General features: G+C 43.2%; 9 protein-coding genes across 9 annotated transcripts; 4 read left to right on the top strand and 5 right to left on the bottom strand.

Annotated features, from left to right (window-relative positions):
* Positions 1–1,636: 1,636 nt before the first annotated feature.
* On the top strand, positions 1,637–2,538 carry GLAREA_10514 (uncharacterized protein; the record flags this gene model as incomplete). Its single annotated transcript, XM_008079615.1, has 4 exons — positions 1,637–1,701; positions 1,830–2,233; positions 2,288–2,369; positions 2,421–2,538. The coding sequence occupies 4 exons, from the start codon at positions 1,637–1,639 to the stop codon at positions 2,536–2,538; spliced, it is 669 nt and encodes a 222-aa protein (XP_008077806.1).
* Positions 2,539–3,271: 733 nt separating this feature from the next.
* GLAREA_10513 (uncharacterized protein) lies at positions 3,272–4,042 on the bottom strand (the record flags this gene model as incomplete). The annotated part of the gene is made up of 3 exons (XM_008079614.1): positions 3,272–3,517; positions 3,572–3,727; positions 3,779–4,042. The coding sequence occupies 3 exons, from the start codon at positions 4,040–4,042 to the stop codon at positions 3,272–3,274; spliced, it is 666 nt and encodes a 221-aa protein (XP_008077805.1).
* An 813-nt stretch (positions 4,043–4,855) lies between these two features.
* On the bottom strand, positions 4,856–5,654 carry GLAREA_10512 (uncharacterized protein; the record flags this gene model as incomplete). Its single annotated transcript, XM_008079613.1, has 2 exons — positions 4,856–5,101; positions 5,154–5,654. 2 exons carry the CDS (start codon positions 5,652–5,654, stop codon positions 4,856–4,858), a joined length of 747 nt encoding a protein of 248 aa, XP_008077804.1.
* A 1,362-nt stretch (positions 5,655–7,016) lies between these two features.
* GLAREA_10511 (uncharacterized protein) lies at positions 7,017–7,768 on the bottom strand (the record flags this gene model as incomplete). The annotated part of the gene is made up of 3 exons (XM_008079612.1): positions 7,017–7,247; positions 7,306–7,482; positions 7,550–7,768. The coding sequence occupies 3 exons, from the start codon at positions 7,766–7,768 to the stop codon at positions 7,017–7,019; spliced, it is 627 nt and encodes a 208-aa protein (XP_008077803.1).
* Positions 7,769–8,991: 1,223 nt separating this feature from the next.
* GLAREA_10510 (uncharacterized protein) lies at positions 8,992–9,916 on the bottom strand (the record flags this gene model as incomplete). The annotated part of the gene is made up of 3 exons (XM_008079611.1): positions 8,992–9,372; positions 9,460–9,597; positions 9,653–9,916. 3 exons carry the CDS (start codon positions 9,914–9,916, stop codon positions 8,992–8,994), a joined length of 783 nt encoding a protein of 260 aa, XP_008077802.1.
* Positions 9,917–11,063: 1,147 nt separating this feature from the next.
* On the top strand, positions 11,064–11,564 carry GLAREA_10509 (uncharacterized protein; the record flags this gene model as incomplete). The annotated part of the gene is made up of 2 exons (XM_008079610.1): positions 11,064–11,333; positions 11,382–11,564. 2 exons carry the CDS (start codon positions 11,064–11,066, stop codon positions 11,562–11,564), a joined length of 453 nt encoding a protein of 150 aa, XP_008077801.1.
* A 983-nt stretch (positions 11,565–12,547) lies between these two features.
* GLAREA_10508 (uncharacterized protein) lies at positions 12,548–13,984 on the top strand (the record flags this gene model as incomplete). Its single annotated transcript, XM_008079609.1, has 5 exons — positions 12,548–12,571; positions 12,690–13,109; positions 13,161–13,680; positions 13,730–13,792; positions 13,842–13,984. 5 exons carry the CDS (start codon positions 12,548–12,550, stop codon positions 13,982–13,984), a joined length of 1,170 nt encoding a protein of 389 aa, XP_008077800.1.
* Positions 13,985–14,539: 555 nt separating this feature from the next.
* Positions 14,540–15,671, top strand: GLAREA_10507 (uncharacterized protein; the record flags this gene model as incomplete). The annotated part of the gene is made up of 5 exons (XM_008079608.1): positions 14,540–14,671; positions 14,788–14,867; positions 14,920–14,994; positions 15,053–15,449; positions 15,507–15,671. 5 exons carry the CDS (start codon positions 14,540–14,542, stop codon positions 15,669–15,671), a joined length of 849 nt encoding a protein of 282 aa, XP_008077799.1.
* Positions 15,672–16,153: 482 nt separating this feature from the next.
* Positions 16,154–17,623, bottom strand: GLAREA_10506 (uncharacterized protein; the record flags this gene model as incomplete). Its single annotated transcript, XM_008079607.1, has 4 exons — positions 16,154–16,358; positions 16,429–16,736; positions 16,811–17,072; positions 17,124–17,623. 4 exons carry the CDS (start codon positions 17,621–17,623, stop codon positions 16,154–16,156), a joined length of 1,275 nt encoding a protein of 424 aa, XP_008077798.1.
* Positions 17,624–18,393: the final 770 nt, after the last annotated feature.

Below are 18,393 nucleotides of genomic sequence, written 5' to 3'. Positions count from 1 at the left end.
ATGGAGCCCATATTTGGAAGGCATGTCGTGGCTCTCATAAATCTATGCTGACTATGCAGTTTTATGGAGTGGGCTGAAAGTACTGTCACAGCCCGGAACTTTACATTAATTGCTTTTAATCCAGATTCAAATTATGTCGAACCAAAACCTCACAGAGGGTGAGATTCTGGAACGTTCTTTGTGCTTTATACATGACCAGTGCAACTAGCTGCCCTGGAAATACTTTTGTTGCAACTTCCATGCCTACGTTTGTAGCATCTTTAGATGTTGGCCAAAATTATATCTGGTTCAACAACTTGTTATTTTTAACTAGGTCAGTTTTTCATTTCACTCAGCCAGGGTATGACCCATCTTGCCTACTGCAGCTGTTCAGCATCTTTTAGGCCAACTAGCCAGCATTTTCGGTCGAAGGTGGTGAGCAATGTCCATTGTCTGCATCTTTACAGTGGGTAGTCCGAATTGCTGGGGATCTAACAGCGGTGCTATGTTGATAGTAGGCCGTGCAACAAAGGGAGCTAGGAGTGGTGATATCAACTTGATTGCCAATGCCACTGTCTCAGATCCCGCACTTCTAAGAGCAAGAGACAATTCATTGCAGTGATTTCTACCGTATACTCATTTTGGACATTTCTCGAACCACTCATCGGTGGGAGCATAATGAAGAGGTATAGTTGGCGATGAGTGTTGTTGGTTACCCTGCCCTTCGGCATCACCTCAATCGTGCTTCTGTTTCTGCTCTTACGAGTCAAGTCGTCTCAGTTTACACTCTCAGAAGGAATGAAGAGAATGGATCTCACCGGCAACGCCATTAACATTACATCTAAAATTCCGATACTCATTGCATTGCGTCCTGCCGTCTCGATATGTAAGCGGTCGCCCTGACATATTGTCGATCCCTTAATGCTAGGATTCGTCGGATTTATATGTTCCTTACTCTTTGAAATCTCAAAGTACTGCACATACCTGTCACACCATATCAACTGTTCACGAATCAAACATCACTTGCAGTTTCCCTAATCACAGTCCTCAACTCGATGATGTCGTTGTGGGCATTGTTCTTTGTACCCCATAATTTCAGGCTGTTATAGGGTCATCACCTTCACGTCGGGTGTGCAGATGCTTGCAATTATACACGTAGCTCTTGCAGAGCTGTAACAGCTGCAATTATGTTGTCTAAATGTATTAGATGCAAGCCGTTGCATTATGGCGGGTTTGAGATTTAGTTATGGAGTTTCTTGCTCTGCTGGATCAACCTTCTAGCACCGAGGAATGGGTAAAATTTCAACTAGATAGCCTAGGTTCCAGAATCGTTCTTAACACACTTCTGCTTGCGTTCCAAACGTCTCATACGGAGGAAGACTAAGCATCCGCTATAGCAGCCTGAATCTTTATCAAAGTTTTTGGAAATATGTGGGGTTTTGCATCACCAGCTGCAATCTTTAATAAGCGTCTAGACCATTTGGCTCGGCGAGTCCCGGACAAAATCATTTGGTAACTGACCTCACACGGGAATGCATTCAAGTCTCAACCGTGGTTCTTCTATCATACTCGTTATAAGGAGCTCCGGGATGATGTGTGATGGGTTAACAACAGTGCTCGGCTATAGTACGTAAGTGAAGGTTGGATCGGGGATCAAATGACATGGGCATGCACCTTGAAGGATGACTGTAGCCAACCGGTCACCAACAATTACCGAGCTCTGTACGTTAATTGTGGCTGTCAATCTCCGCACCCGTCCACAGCAGACCATTCCAGCAAATTTAAATTGAACTTTTTGCACTACCCTCCACCGATCAATACCATCTTTACTCACGGTCTGTGATTATTAGTCTTATTGGTATTAGTAAAATGGTGTGGTCTCATACTCCTCGGCTTCCAGTTCTGCTTTGGACAGCATTCACATTCCCCTTCACGATTTGGGACACGCTTTACATCGCTCTCAGACCCCACACACTTCCAGGTCATAAATGGCATGATCCAATTTGGACCCAAGTTGGTACATATGCCGCCGTTGACGGCGTCTATGGTGAACAGGCTTGGCTCGAGGGCGAAGGGTGGACGGCTGCTCAGGGAGTTGTCAATGTCACTGAGGTGGTGCTGTATTTGTGGTATTACGCGATTGTAAGAAAGAGCAGGAAAGAGGGGAAGGGTGTAAGCGGGAAGATGGGGGGTAAGGCCTGTGTAGTTGGATTAGTTGCCGGGACCGTGACTTTGACTAAGAGTATGCTTTATTGTAAGTCGAGATATGTATAATTGTTTGGAATTGCAGCTTACTTTAAGGTTTTAGTAATGAGAGAAGCGTTCTCGGGATTCAAGTATGTCGGCAAAGCCGATGTGTATGCTTTGCTGACGACATGGGTCCTTATGAAGTGAGTGGCCATAGCTGTCTATATTCATTCTCATAAACTCACTCTTGGTAGCGTGCTTTACATCTCCTTCTCATCTTACATGATGGCAACTTTTGCTGGAGATATTATTGATGGGCTGTCATCTATCGGAGAAATTAATGTGAATAAGAACGATAAACAAAGAGAATAAGAAGGGAACATGAGAGTCATGAGTACGCATATTTGAAAGCAGGAGGTTTTGTGCAGATAGTCTCTCCTATCTTTTGGTTCGTTGACGGCAGCTATGAGCAGGAATTAAAGCATCTTTTAGAAAGTGAGCTTGGTCCACAAACGTGATTGCAGATTATAGTAAGATTTTATAACGAAGAATCATTCAAGTCGTCGAACCTTTGATATTGGTTATTTATGTTTTTTTGTTGGTCTAAGACATTCCCTTTCAGTGAAGAATTACTGTCTTTAAATGGCCAGCGAAATTGTGTGCTATTCAGAAACACAATGATAGGATAACAGCAATTTTCTCATGAGGAGCAAGAGAATGAATAAAGGGATTCTATGACCTTCGTGGAAGGGAAGTAGTAGAGTGAGCAATAGAGGGAGAAAGTGATGTATTGAAATGTCTGAAGGAGAGTAAGTGAGCAGAGCTCGTACGAGGTATATATACGGGAATAGGTGGAACTAAGGCGAAAAAAGAGTAGAAGTGATTTTATGTCAACAGATTCTTTCAAAACTTTTATAATATCATAAAAAAGGCGGCTTCTAAATATTCCTCCATAGTTGAAATCATGCTTCGAGAAAGATCATGAGAATTACTATTCTTCTAATCATGTTTGGTTCCCGGAATGTAGCCGTCCTACTACTACTGTCCTGTTGACTTGAATGACTATACGGAGAGTTATCAGCTAGAACTCTCCAGAACCGTCGACTTAGGAACCCCCATGCAGAGCTTCAAAATTCCAGAGAGCATCTGCCTGACATGGGTTCTGCTTCGTTTTAGTCTTACAACTGTTTTTATCTCCAAGCCTTAGAATAACATTATACTTCTTGTGAGGATCAAATTCCTGACCGCATGAGACATGAGTACCATCTTTCTTTGTGAAGCTGCATTGTTTCTGGATACTTTCAATGCGATCGGATATATCCGCAGCAGTAGGCCGGACCGCAAATAGTTCCTAGTCCATGTAAGCACTGATAGAAATGGTCGTAGTTTGATGCTTCGGACTGACGTCGTTACAAACTATTATCTCTGCTTCATCATAGCATGCCACGCGGTTACACGTGTGCCCAATGATCGGGATCTCTTTCGTTACGCTGGCTGCATAGTGCCCGCACATCCACTTAGTTTCTTTCCAAGACCACCCTGTGTCCTTACAGCAGTATTTCTGTTCGATGTCAGAAAACTTTCAAATCAATCTTTCTTGTCATGGGCATACTGTATATTGATCACCACGCCGAGAAATATCTTGTTCAAGCTTGGGATTTACATTGTCAAGAGTAGTAAAACCATGATTAGTGCGAGCTACAGTGGTTCCAACATTGTCACCCTCTGGAGCTGGATTGCTGTCCGAAAGGAGCTGGTAGTCGTTCTCGGACGAAACGAGTGGCCATGGCAAGTCGTCGACTTGAATTGTTGGGATGGTCCCAGCGTCGGTAGAGCAAATCCATAGAGTTGCGTAGATTATGGCGACGAAAAGCATGTTTTCCTTTATTTGGTCAAGCTTTTACGCCAGTTTAGGTGATAATGTAAGGTAAAAGACGTCGTATGCTAATTTCTCTAACGTGATGACAGGAGTGATTAAGGTTGTCAAGAAGGGTGAAATGTGGAAGGCGTGGCAAGTAAGAGAACTTGTATAGTCTACGAGGTAGGCAAAGTGTTGCCAATTGCGGAAAAGAAGTTACAAATTATAAACTACGAGGTATCTCTCGCTCGCTTCGAGCCACCATCATAATGAGCAGTCCGCAATCATTATAGCTCGGTAAAGTATTGCTTGCATGGAAAGTCGCCATTCAAGCGAAAAGCGGGGTTTCAAGCGGCAATTGTTTTCAAGAAATCATAGATAAATGGCAGCTAAGATCCACTAATAAAGCTTAACTAGATATGTAAAGTGTAGTCGAGGGAAGATAGAAATGGCCCAGGAAATCTTTCTAAAAGTGGTATGCAATGGGGCACAACTAACTCGGTGCGAACAAAAGCGTTGAGGGAACAGAATTGATGTACGTGAGTTATCTTGCTTCGTTGTTGTGGTTGAAAAAGCAACGTTTAGGTGATAAGCTATTTTATTAAAATCTTCGATAGAATTATATATCGCTTTAGTTTAACCATCGTTCGCTTTATATTTCACACTTTCGAGCCACCAGGAGGAGAATCTGGGAGATATGATATTCATCATTAACAAAGTGACCGTGTAGTATCAGAAGTAATTTGAAATTAGGTCTTGTGAAAAGTAAAGATGACAAAGATCAATAACTTGGCGATGCAATTGCGAAGACTGATCCCCCTATCAAAGACATCATCCTTTAGTCGATGGGCGGGAATGATCTTTACAACTCTCAGAACTGGAAGGCTTATACCCCTCTGGTGGTTTGCAGATGAACTTTGAATCTAGCCGTCTGACGATGACATTGTAATTTGCGGTAGGGTTAAACTCCTGGCCACAAGAGAAATGTCCCTTATCGTTATACTCGGTACACGCCCCCAGGATAGAAGAGATGTGAAGTCCTATTCTTGAACTTTCTATAGTAACTTGAACCGAGTTCTATATACAATTAACAGATGGGTGCCAAAATTGAAATAGAGAGGAAACTTACATCATTGCATAATAAAATTTCTGACTCATCATAGCATGATGCAGCGATGCAGCTTTCTGGTGGTACATAGAACTCTTTCATCCCTATTATCAACAACGAGTTCTCTAAAGCACAACCATTCCATGCATAATTCCACCCGCGGTTTTCAATGTCTTTACAGCAGAGAGTCTGTTTATGTTGCATGTCATTAAAAAATTGTATTGCCAATTTGCAGTGTGTGACAGTGTGAGGGAAAATGCATACATTGCTGTGGAGAATTTTGTGTCCCCCAATCCCGGGGGCTCCGCGTTTTGCGTACTCGGCATCATGTTCTTGACGTATGCCAAATGAGGTAGTATCAAATGCTTCTCCTGGAGATGCGGCCACAATGTCGGCTTTTGCTTCGTAGAGACCTTGGGGTGGTACGAGTGGCCATGGTAAATCGGTATTTTCGACGGTCGGTATGGCTGCAGAGACAGCAATCGCAACTAGACTGCGGAAAATAATGGTGAGAAGGTACATGACGGGCTTATATTCTGCTATATGAGAAAAATGTAGCGGGCAAAGCTCTGAAGTACTCCGGTAATTTGTGTTCAAAAATAAGAGTAAAATATAGATGATCACTAAAGAAAGGTGATCCGAGAAAAACGAGTTGAGTTATTCAGCTAACACAACAAGCGAACGATTACTGATTAGAGCATATTGAACTATTTACCGAGATTATATATTGTTGTTAGCTGTTACATTGGTATCAACCTCTTTCGCTTAGGTCGATAAGCTATCACGTAGGATGCATCTAATGTCAATGAACGTCAACGGATGGCTAGCTTCATAGGTAGCGACTTTGTCGATTAACACATAATGTAAGTTACGAGTGGTTATACCGCGGGCCATTACTTATAGTGAATGATATGACAAGCCATTGCTCAATCAATTTGGTAACCTAACAGAAAGCCTAAAGGGGAAATATGATTAGATTATCCTTGTGATAGTTCCGCGGAAGTCTTCATATCGGCTGCAAACACTTGCTAAAATATTCTAGCTAATGGCCCTGCGCTCTTAGACCGTTTGGGTATAAAGGTGAAATACAATCGGGTAATCAAGGGGAAATTGTCTTTAGGAGTTTCAATAAAGGTAGTGGCAAAATCCCTCATTGCAGCACTACTCTTACTTCTTATGGAAAACCTCAGATTTTTGAGAACACTATCTTTGGTTAAGATGTCGCCTTGGATTGACAACCTCTTTGTCTTTCTCAAAATTTACATGGAGACAACTCGGTTACTGCAGCGCGTCTGTTCAACTAGCCATGATTCCGCGTGAACTCGAGATTGAAAATAGTGGAAGCCTACTCAATGGAAGCAAACACCTTGAGTCAAAGTAGTTACCCCAACGTAGAATAAACACACGGTAGTATTTTTAGAATTTGCTTTAGTAAGGATAGAATATTTGCGCGTTGGGTGCAATACCACAATGATCAGCTACAAAGATTTTCTTGGTCGCATAAGTAGACAACACTTTTCCTTAACTAAGGAGTCTGACAACCAACAATGCGCTGTCTTATAACTGCAATCCACCAATTATAATGATGGGCGGGTGTCTTTACTAATGTTATTAAACTAAGTAAAAACAACTACGACAGCCTGAGAAAAATTACTCTACTCAGGTGTTCAGTTGATTTAAATGCCAGTTTCACTTCTCAAATTTCAAATTTTACGATTTTATCACATCATGACGATCATTAAAGACACAAGTAAAGTAGCATGATCAAGAATCATAAATTGATAAAACTAAAAGCTAAGCGCAATGATCATCTCGACACGTAAAGTAACTTCCGTGGACCCAGACGAAAATTAGGATCCACAACATGTCGGCGTTAACAAGATATTAAGTTTTAGGATGTCCGGGATAAGAATCTTGTTTGCAGGTATTACCAGGCCGAGGACATTCGAGTGGATCAGCCTTTCGTACAACGACATTGTAATTGTCAGTATCGAATGCTTGACCGGCGGTTATGGAGGGGAACCAAAGCGGAAACTTTTTATGCGTGCATTCGTCGACCATGTCATTGGCATAAGTCGCCAAATATTCTCCAGCTGGTTCAATATCGTATTCATTCTAAGTCACGTCAATGATCGTGGGTCAAACAGGAATTTTGAAATAAAACAGAACTTACGTCGTTACAAATGTAGATTCTTGCCTCGTCAAAGCATGCCCCTTGAACACACTTTCTTGCCGGGACTTTAATAGTCTTGTTTTGTGATAACTCGTAGGCTGCTTTCTCTGCGCAAACCCTCATAGTGTCTTGCCAGTCAGGATTATCAATGTCCTTCAGGCACAGAGGTGGTTTTACCTATGAAGCATTGGATTAATCCAAAAATAGTGTTACTTCTTTTTAGATCATGGGAATCTCTACTTACTTTATTACGTCGAGTAAAATCTCTTTCAGCCTTTTCTGCGCCTTTAGACTCACTATCAGTCTCGAAAGGAGCAGCTTCGATGTCAGGAGAGAGACCGTCTGAGGATTCATCTTCAACAAGCGGATACGGTAAATCTTGATCCTCGTAGCCAATTGTTGGCATGGCGCCACACACAGTGAGGAAGCCGACAACGGCGAAGATCACATTGAAGAGAAGCATATTGCTCGTAGTTGATCGATGATGAGGTAAGTAGTGAGAATTGATAGCTTATGTTTCTGTTTCTGAAATGAAGTAAATGTAGAAGTGGAGGGTTGAGAGTGGTAAAGGGAGGAGGCCAGAGCTTTATTAAAGTTTTAGTGAACTTTGCGAGGATATTCCAATTAAGGCTAATAGAAATAGTCGAAGTCTTTCTACAAGAAGAATTTATCGGGAATTTGCTCAAAAAATACCATAGCCTACTACTTCTGTTTCTTCATTGAGTTAAACTCAAGGGAGCCTCGCCAAAATGCGTGTCAGTAGCCCACTGGAGAAATATGCAAACGTAATATTCGAATAGATATGTAGAGTTGTCAAAAGTTAAAATCTCCCTAGTGACTTTGAACTGTAGAGTTTCTTGTGAATAGACTGTAGTAATTGGGTAGAAACTAGAACTATCCTGCAACGATCACCCGTTCAATATATTCACTGTTGTTTCCCATAAATCAGCCAGTGCATGCGAAATACAATTGACGTTGACCAAATGGCGACTTGCGACTAACAATTTGTTTCTGTTAACAACGTCTGAAAGATTCCTGTGAGTTCTTCTGTTTCCAGCAGCATCGCCTGAACATTGCTTTTACAACCTACTTATATGTATCTAATCTAGCCTACTCAGTCTTAAAAGTATATCCCATCTGACAGAGGGACCTCCTTTGAGACTGGCTGCACGTGTCTAGTCTTGAATAAGCATTGTTCTCGCTAATCTAATAACAGATTCACATTTGATCCAAAAGTACTTCTCAGTCCAAGTTCAGACTCAATGTCCCTCGGATCGAAAAAGTCTTCCCCGGAACGGATATTCGAAGAGGGTTGTTTCTCTCCTGGGCAAAAGTCTGATATTTAGTATTACCTTCAATTCTTCCCCGTGTCCCGTTTGTCCAATTACCAAAATGCTAATATTTGGACCAAAAATAGAATACCTATGGTAGATCAGAATCCGAACGCTTCTGAGCTTGTAAAACTTTATGTAGACTGTTTGCCAACTGTTGGAGAAATATCCGCCCGCAGATTTGTTTACCCTAACATAATGACGAGTCTTTGGCAAATGAAAAATTGCGCGCTGTTGATTTCACTAGGTATCTTAAGAGATAACTCAGTTTTACATATTTAAGGTCCTAAATTGAAATCTGCTGGAAAGTTTTAAATATAAACTGTGTTGCAAGAGCTATGATTGTTTTCGATTTCTATTCTATTTCCTCCCCCAGATATTCCCCATTGGCGGGTGGTGCTAGACCAATTGATAGTTCTTGATTAATTGGTGGTTCTGGGGGTGGAGGCTTGTAGTTCTCAATTTTGCGGTACTCGAATTCCTCGGGCAAAGGCCAAGCCCCCAACCGGGGCGGGGGGTTCCAATATGAAGCCGAAGCACATGTCTCTAGGCGAGGGTCTTTCCCCTCTGGACACCTCTGGCCACCACCTCTCAAAATCACGTTATAACCATTTGTATCCAACTGCTGTCCGCAAGAAAGAAGTAGGTCATCAGAATTTGTGTATGTACACATCTGTTGAATGTCATGGACGTGCGAAGCCAAGTGTTCACCGGGAGGCTCAACTGGGTATTCATTCTAGTATAATTTGTTAGATAAGAAATGAGCGAGATTGGGAAAATCTAACGTCGTTACAAAGCCAATGTCAGCTAGGTCATAACATACCCCACGGACACATGAATGACCTGGAATTGACACTGTGGCTTTCTGGGCGAGTTCATTTCTTGCTGTTACCCCACACGCGTAGTAAGCGTTCGGCCAATTACGATGTGGGATATCTAAACAGCAAAGACCCGGTTTGATCTATACTTGTTAGTTAAAGCTCAACCGGTACTTGATGAGCTAGATGTGAACTTACTTTGTCGCGCTTAGGCTTTTCAGTTCTTATGTTGGGAGCGGCATCATTAAAATTGGCGGTACCGTGGGTAGCGCGGAACTCTTCAATCTTCGTATGAACGTCCTCTTCCAGAGAGATGGGTTCGGATTCAGGGGTGACGTGGTAAGAACTTCTGAGTGGTGCGACAGGCCATGGAAGATCGAGACCATCGATTGGTAGCAGTGGAGATGCGGTGGTGAGATTGAGGATGATTAGGACGCCAAAAATGATCAGAACTGAATGCATATCGGAAGTATGTATTCAGAACAGTGTCTCTGATGATGAATGGTAAGACTAGAAAGCGGGAGAATAATTCAACGTCAAAACTGTCTGAGGTTGAATTAAGGAACATGTAGATGACAAGGAAATAACTCTGGAGAAATGTAGCAGTTACGGACACTTGATAGACTACTGGGAAACGATTGGAATTGAGTGTAACCCATTGTGATTGTACTTCTCGCTAAAGCGAAACAGCTATCATGAAAGCAGTATGTTGTTTTCTTGTCACGCGTGCTGCCACTAGGGGTCTCCTTAACTCATAGGACACCAAACAAGTAGCAGGCACTTTGCAAGGTTGGAACAACTCACCAAAAACGCAGTAATTATTTCAAACGGGCTCAGATCGGAGGGTAATGAGGGTCTTTAAATAACCCTGAAAGATTGAAATCGCAGCAGCATCGATCGCAAAACAATAGACTCTCCTCAAGTAGGGCAAATTGATGATTAAATAGAGGTCCTACTTTAGGGTACCCAGTGAATTCACTTATCGCTTGTGTGCTTTGAATTTCAAACTTCCTGGCCAGATATCAATCAACACTATATATTGGATCTTTGACATCATTCTCATAGTTTAAAATCATGATTTATTCCTGCAACATTGTTACCTAAGTTGTGCCACGTTATCTAAATTCAGACTCCCTCCGTCGCCTTCCTCGACGGAAGGAGGCTGATCACGTGATATACTTTTGAGAAATCACCTGCCGCGGTACATCTTCTCGTTTCCCTCACAGTTGCCCTCAGCTTTCTTCATTTGAAATCCTAAAATTCCCTGCATCCAACACAGACTCGGTCTTCCAGATGGGGAAATCCCGAAAAGGAAGAATGGTATAACACTTCTACTCTGCCCGGGTCTCGTGGAAAGCCCAGCATCTGTGGAAATTTTGTCACGATATCTCTCGCTAGCTCGAATAAAGTGGATATTCATGGTTCATATTTGCTAACATACTCTCTTCTAAAGTGTGGTGCGAACAGAGTTTAAGAATTCTACCCTGACTTCGGCCCTCAATCATTCCCTCCTCTCCCGCCAAAAATAACTTCTTCCGCAGCTCAACCCTGGGGACCACCACAAGGTCCGCCAAAAAACAATCACGTCACCTCCCGTACACTTAGGCTCATGCCGAAGGAAGAGCAGAGTAAATACGCGAAGGCTTTTCGGGCGAACAAGGCCGAACGAAAGGCTGCCAGAGAAATGAAGAAAAAGGAGAAGCTCGAACAGCAAAAACTGGCCACTGAATTTGGAAAGGCACGTAATGCAGAGGGTTTCCAAAAAAGAAAATGGGAGGGAGATGAGTATCCTGGCAACAAACGAAGAACCGACGTTGCGCTCTCGAACCCCTCCTCGTCTTCTGCCTTGCCGCCCGCAAAAGTGAAAATTGAAACAGTTGTATGTTTACTTTACTGTGTGCAAAGTAACAAACTAAATTGGAAATAGGATTCAAACCATGACTCAGAGAATGATGATGACCAACCAGACCCTACCACGAGCGTTGAAAGGTACCTCGCAGAATTTCGACACGGCGAGTCGGATCTACACTTACGAGCTCTTCTGTGGCAGCGCAAAGTCAATGCTGAACGCAAAGTAGTACGTCGTCAAATGAATCAAGTTGCTGCTTAGGCGGAAACTGAAAGGGTCGAGGCCACAAGCAACGTCAAGTGAGAAGACGAGGAGCCGCCGAGGTGACTACCATCAGCCAATACACTTCGTATTGAGGGGACACATTCTTGGGGTAATTAGTATCTTTACGCAGGACAGAATCGGAATTTTTGGCGCAGTATACTCGTGTATCAATTTTTGTGTCGGTGATTTCGGAGATTATTAACTTAAGAGACGGACACGTTGCTGAGATGACGGCGAGAAATGGTAACAACAGACAAATAAATAGTTAGCAAGTAAAAGTATTCAAATGTATGTATTTATAAGTAGAACTAATTAGCAATAATAGTCAGAATTATGTTAAAACCCCAAGAGTCTGTTGACAGTAAGCAAGAATCACCCTTCGAGCCCACAATACTAACTACTACCTCTTAAAGACCCTACATCAACTAACACGCCAGTTACTCCTTTACTTGCCGTAGGCAAGCTTTATCGACTTATTATAAATACTTACTACCTAGGTAGCGCTTTAGATCGTAAGCGAACCCCTTAATAACTTAATGAAATCTGTTACCTAGTTCCTACCTATTACTCTTCTTTATACTCGCTATTAAAATATCGAAACTTATAAGATACTATTTAGGTATATAAATACAAGAATAGAGTATACTTAACTTAATATATAAAAAAGAAAATTAGGCGTAAATCGAAGACTACAGAAGCTAAATATATATAAATATTTAAACGTAGTAACCTTAATTTCGACTATATCTAGATTTTTAAAGTAATACTAACTAAGTATTAAATAAATACTTTACACTTAATTTCTTATTTATTATTCTGAAAAAGATACACCGCCGAGCCTTTATGGAAGGTAGCCGAGTCACGTGACATATCCCGTTACTGAATCGATGTTTTTGTTTGAAGCCGTCTCAATTTCACCTTGTCGATCTCACCTTTCGATCTTTTGATTTAACTAAGTAAATGTCTCTCGCAAACCAAAGATGGATGCAACCACCAGAAATAGGGTACGTTAATTCCAAATACTCTTTCAAAAATATGTATTCTGGGAGACGACGAAGTATCGATCTATTGAAAGAAGCTGGATGTACAATTCCCACTTCATCACTTGCTAACAACATCAAGACGCGACAACGACGGAATAAACAGAAAACCGTCATCGATCCCGACTTCGGCCCTGCTTCATTTCCTCCTCTACCACCAAAAACCGCGTTTTTCACCAATTCACCCTGGGGAACTCTACTAGGACGGCCAAAAACCAACTTTCTCGAACATCGAACCCGCATGTTGATGCCACAGGATGAGCAAATCAGATACAGAGCGGCTTTCGCGGCGAACCAGGCAGATCGGAAGGCGTACCGAGAAGCCTTGAAGCTGGAGAGATATGAGAAACTCAGGAAGGAGAATCAGCTTCGTAGAGCGCTAGCGTCAAAGCAAGGAAGGAGGATCGAAAGTCATTTCGCTGGAAAAGACAAGGTATTTGATAATACTGTTTCTATTCTGGCATCTTCTGTTCTGGCCTTCGCTGCAAAATTCGAGTTCAATGTACGCGCTTGGTTTCATTTTAGAAAACACTGAGCTGACTGGTGGTTGTAGAATCCCGACAATGATCCAGCCAAGAAGGATGATTGCGTTGATCTAGACGAAAGTACTGAGAAATTTCTTGCACGGTTTCGACATGGCGAGACAGATCTTCATCTACGAGCGTTGCTCTGGCAGAGGGAACAAGAGGCCATACTCGCCAAAGAAACACTGGAATTGAGTCAGGTTGAGGATCTTTTGAGTACCGAGAGAGAAGAAGTTGCAACAACTTCGAAGGACGATTACATGCTGGAAAGGGAAGACCTGGAAAATCCATATATTCTTACAGATTCGGAGCACGATTATATATCAGAAAAGAAGAAACCGGAGAAATTATATATTACAACGACTTGGGAGCAGGAAGACATACCGCCAGTGGAGAAAATAAAGTACCTGTCTGCCACAGAGACTTATGAGCTGGATTATGGATCGCCAACAGAAAGAGTGCCATACACTATACCGAGTCCGACTTGGAGGACGTTTTGCTTTGGTGCCAGCGAGATCCCGCAGGATGAGGTCGATTGCGTATCATCAGGTACACCTTTAGAATCTATAGAGGTCTGCGATTATTAAACAAGCTGGAGTTGATGAGTTGGAACAAAAGGTGGTCGAAGCAAGTAAGCGACTAATAAACGGCAAAGCAGAAAGTAAGAGCTTCTGACTTGGCACTTCCCAAAACTAATTAACAACAACCAGGATCCAAGAACATCATTCGATCGCACAACACCATACCCTACCTCTTACAGGCCCAGCATCTTCCAACACCACAACACCCCCCATCATTCGACAACCAGATAAGCTCCCCTGCATCACCACATCAATCCAGTATCCGAGGGTAACACAAAAACCTCAATCCGTAATGCAGAATGCACGGTAATATATCTGTCATCCCAACACCCATGCACCCTCTGGCATTGCACATACTCCTCTCACCTCATTCGTCGAACCAACTGCGTTTTATTCGCTGCGTTTGCGAGAGTTTCCAACATCAGCATTACATTATCGATTCAAACTCACAACCCCACAATACGATTCCAATGTCCTCCAAAGACCTCACGATCGCACCCATATTCCCCACATCACACAAGCCATGTGGGACACGATATCACGTCCTCTCCACCAAATTCGAACCACAAAGCGCCAGATCCGGGGTTGGCGACTCGGTACAGGGTGCCTGAACAGCAAGCGAGAAACCTGGAGTCGTATTGGGATGCGGGGAAGTCTGACAAGGGTGTTTGATCCTTGCGAGGAACCAACTGCATGGGATGGTTGAAGCTGATTTAAGAGGATGGGTATGGGATGTTTAGATTGTCGATCCTCCTTTGAAAGAGAGTTTGTTCTTTAAGTTTTTTAGCAAGTTGAAATTTGAAATTGAATAGAGTATTTAAGAAGAAATGTCTTCCTCAAACAGCATCCCCTCCAAAAGAGCAACCGCCCACGAAGAAGCGTTTGAAGATGGCATTAACCCGATTTCGCACGTTAAGTCTGCTGGGGCGATGACCATTTCGCCGGAGTTGTTTGAGAAGGTAATCCTTTCTCTATCTCTTGCAATGCAATTCCCTACTTTAATTCCTATTCTTATCCTCATTTAAATTCCTATTCCTAGCTTCGTTGATATTTGATACGGAACTAATTAAAGTAGTTGTATCTAACGCCCAAAACAAACACCGTCGGTGATGCGAGGAGACGCTTTGCTAATCCGACGCCGCTTGGGTTGATGGGGTAGGAATATCCAGTGCAAAAGACAGAACAGAGGAGTTGATTTGGAGTCTAGATTCGTAATCGCCTCCCTAACATACGCAATGGTCCTCATGGGCTGGGGAGGGGCCACCACCCTCGTCGGCGTAGCGTACGTCCATGCCGACTCCAACCCCATTTTATTGTCAGATTATACTAATACTTCCCAGCGGCATATTCTGGTTCACCGGCCCCATCCTCCTTTTGACCGCCATGATCTTCGAATGGATAATGGGCAACTTCCTCTCCATGATGATAATGGGCATGTTCGCCGTGTACTGGCTCTCCTTCGCGATCCTGCAGACGCCCTCGTGGATGATCGCACAGTCCTATTCCACCACCGGTTCCGCGGCCGAAGGGGCCGCCTCGAAAGCGTTTAACGCGGCAATCGCGCTGTACTTGATGGTGTGGGGATTCTGGCTGTTCACTACTTTCATTTTCACGCTCAAGACAAACACGATTTTCGCAAGTATTTTTTTCTTTGCGTTTATTAGTAGTTTTGTGATTGGAGGCGCGTATTGGAAGGTTAGTACGGGGGACTATGGGATGGCTATGACGCTGCAGAAGGTAAGCAGATTATCTTGTATGTTTAAGGGAGAGGAAGGGGAAGGCTAATGAACATAGACTGGAGCGGCGATATTTTTCATTGTGGCGCTCCTCGGGTATTATATCACGGTTGTGATGATGGCGGCGGAGATGAGGATGACGCTTAAGTTGCCCGTGGGCGATTTGTCGCATTTTTGGCCGAACTCAGATATTTCGTTGGCGGATATGGAGAAGCAGCAGTAGGTAGATGGGTGATGGGCTTGCCTTTGAGGTGTTGAGCGGGAAGAAAGGGGTTCGCTTGGGATTGGGGATTAGGGCTAGTGGGTACTAATAGTTAACGAGAATCTGTCGTGGATGAATATACAATATACTTCTACACTTCAGGACTTAGTACGTCAATAGCATGATTTTGTGTAGGGAAAACTTTCTTGATTATCAAATTTTGATACGTCAGTCTGAGAGAAGGATTGTTGATTGGATGTGCGTAAAATTCAGGGGTGAGAAATGGTGCTCCAACTACTCATTTGGTCAATTTCTTTTTTTTTTAGGTTTTTTCTTGTCGTTCTTTCAACGCCACAACGTCCAAATTCACGCGTTTCAGTTCTTTCAAGGCAAAGATAACCCAGCCCAGGCCACAGATCGAAGGCTTTCCACTTCGATCCATTTTTTCCATGCTCATCGTCGTCATCGTTTCGACATTCTCTTGGTCGACGATGCTCAGCTAGTCACATCCTAGTTCTTTTCCACTCCAAATAAATCTCTTTTCCTGATACCCCTCCACTGAGCAGTCGGTCGAACTCTTCTTGGGCTCCGGGTTGACCAGGCTGAAGTTTCAATCTAAAGGGCCATTTCTCGACGATCGTGTTCTTTTCTTTCATGGCAAATCCTATGAGCGGTTCGAATTTGGAGAGCTCGGCGTTTTTGACGAATCTTGAAATGCAATTAACATTCATCTATATAGTAACAGAGATAGGTCATATTCTGCTTGGTCATCACATACCTATCAAAAATGTAGTCATAGTTTGCTACAATGCTCCTGGCCAAATTGAATTTGATGATTCTAGGGTCATAGATATTTTTACTCGGCATTCCATGAAAAGGGAGGTATTTTAAAAGTCGTTTGGTGGTTGGGCTAAGCGGGGTAGTATCGGCAATTTGATCTTGATCAGAGATGTTTTCATCGACAACGTTCATAAAGAGAGTAATAAGGGTTGCGTGTGGGTTAATGCTAGGCGATTGAAGCAGAGGACCGAGTAGGGCGACTGTGCGATGGATTCCGAGATAACCGCCATCCGCAATATTAGAGACCTGCATAAAATGCATCAACTCAGGCCAGAGCTCGGAAGTCCGAAGAAACGGCCAGGAGGTTATCATCTACTTACCTCAATTCTGCTAAACGAGCCATGCTTAAGACGATTGGGAAGATCAGAAGCATCTACCTGAAACAATTGGAAAGATACTGACAAATCCGACATGCGATTAACAAAATCCCGAAGCACTGCGCGGATATGATAGAAGAGCTTGCCGTATATGTCAGCCGTCGCTAGCCCACTTGGATGTTCTCTGACTTCCTTCGCGTGCCATCCATTGAGAGGATCAGCATTGTCCTTCATCTGCCAGGAATCTGCAGTCTGAAAGAAGGTTCTATGATTGGTTAGATCAGCTAATGAATTCGGTTTTGATTCATGTACTGACGGGTTTGGGAAACGAAATTCATCGCGTAGAGCTCCAAATGGTAGCAAGAGCCCGTCTTTTCGAAATCGCTTCATTGCTACTCGGTGTGAAGGAGATTGGAAAAGCATATGCCGATCAATATAATCCTTCCTGGACTCAGCAAGAGTAACGGCAGTGCGAACTCGGTCAGCTTGTTGTAAAGTCAGACCTGCAGGAATATCCATGAAGGATAGGAGCTTGTCCCATGCCGACTTTTCCAACACGAGTCTCAGAGAGCGCTCTCCAAACGTCCAAGTCTTGCTTAAGAGGGCCTGTGGTCCTTTGCTCCTGATCTTGCAGCAAGTGTCTTCGATGAGTGGGCGAATCAACTGTTGGAGAATGTTGAAGTCAGATTCACGAATGAGAGCCGAGTACCAAACATGTATAATACTGTCTATAGCTTTGTCGATATCATCCACAACGAACGCAATAAGAATCATTATGGCGTTACGTGCCACGATGTCAATATCCCTATCGTTCATTGTGACTTGGACAGATTGATAGTAGCAGCTAGGGATGTTTGCAATGGTCTCAGCAACATTTCGAATATCACCAGAAGCTAGAAATTTAGGGTTTTGTCACCAAAGTACCCATCAGATTCGAGGAACAAACCAAACTCACCTGCAAACAAGAGGTGAAGATCTTTCCCATAATCGCGACCTTCATTTGTTTCGAGTTGAAGAACATCATAGGCCGGAACGTTACCCCAAAGATATTTCTGCCCTCCGAATTGTTGAATTCTCTCTCCTCCGATGAAAGCGGGTGTTCGCTTTTCGAGAACCCAGCTAGGCTCCCATGTCGCCTTGGATAGATCTGACTTACAGTCCTTCTTATGGATGGGCCAATGTGACTTTTGGCAGTTCGCACCGCAGTACTAAATAGATTGGTTAGGGAAGATCGTTCCGGTGGATAATAGGGACGAGATGGCAAAGGCACACCAGCACGAGATGACAATTCTTGCAAGTAAACGTGCCAGACTTTTTGCAGTCAGTACGGTCTGGAGTCCAGTTAGCGCAGATGAACTGGTGCGCCATTTTGGTGATCTGTGTGCTATGGTGTTGAAGGCTCAGATTTATGTTGAAATTTATGTTGAAATTTATGAGAAGCCGGCCTACCTCATTAGGGAGAAATAAAGACAGTTTCTCGATTGACTTCATGGAAGTGTGCGGTTACACGAGTAGCAAACGACTTGAACCGAGTTGGAGGCACCACGCAGCCTTACTGGTGGGCCTTCGCGGGCTGGTGGAAAGCT

Source organism: Glarea lozoyensis (assembly GCF_000409485.1).
Source record: "Glarea lozoyensis ATCC 20868 chromosome Unknown GLAREA12, whole genome shotgun sequence".
Classification (NCBI taxonomy): domain Eukaryota; kingdom Fungi; phylum Ascomycota; class Leotiomycetes; order Helotiales; family Helotiaceae; genus Glarea; species Glarea lozoyensis.
The sequence above is the reverse complement of the archived record's forward strand: the minus strand, read 5'-3'. Positions and strand labels throughout refer to the sequence as shown.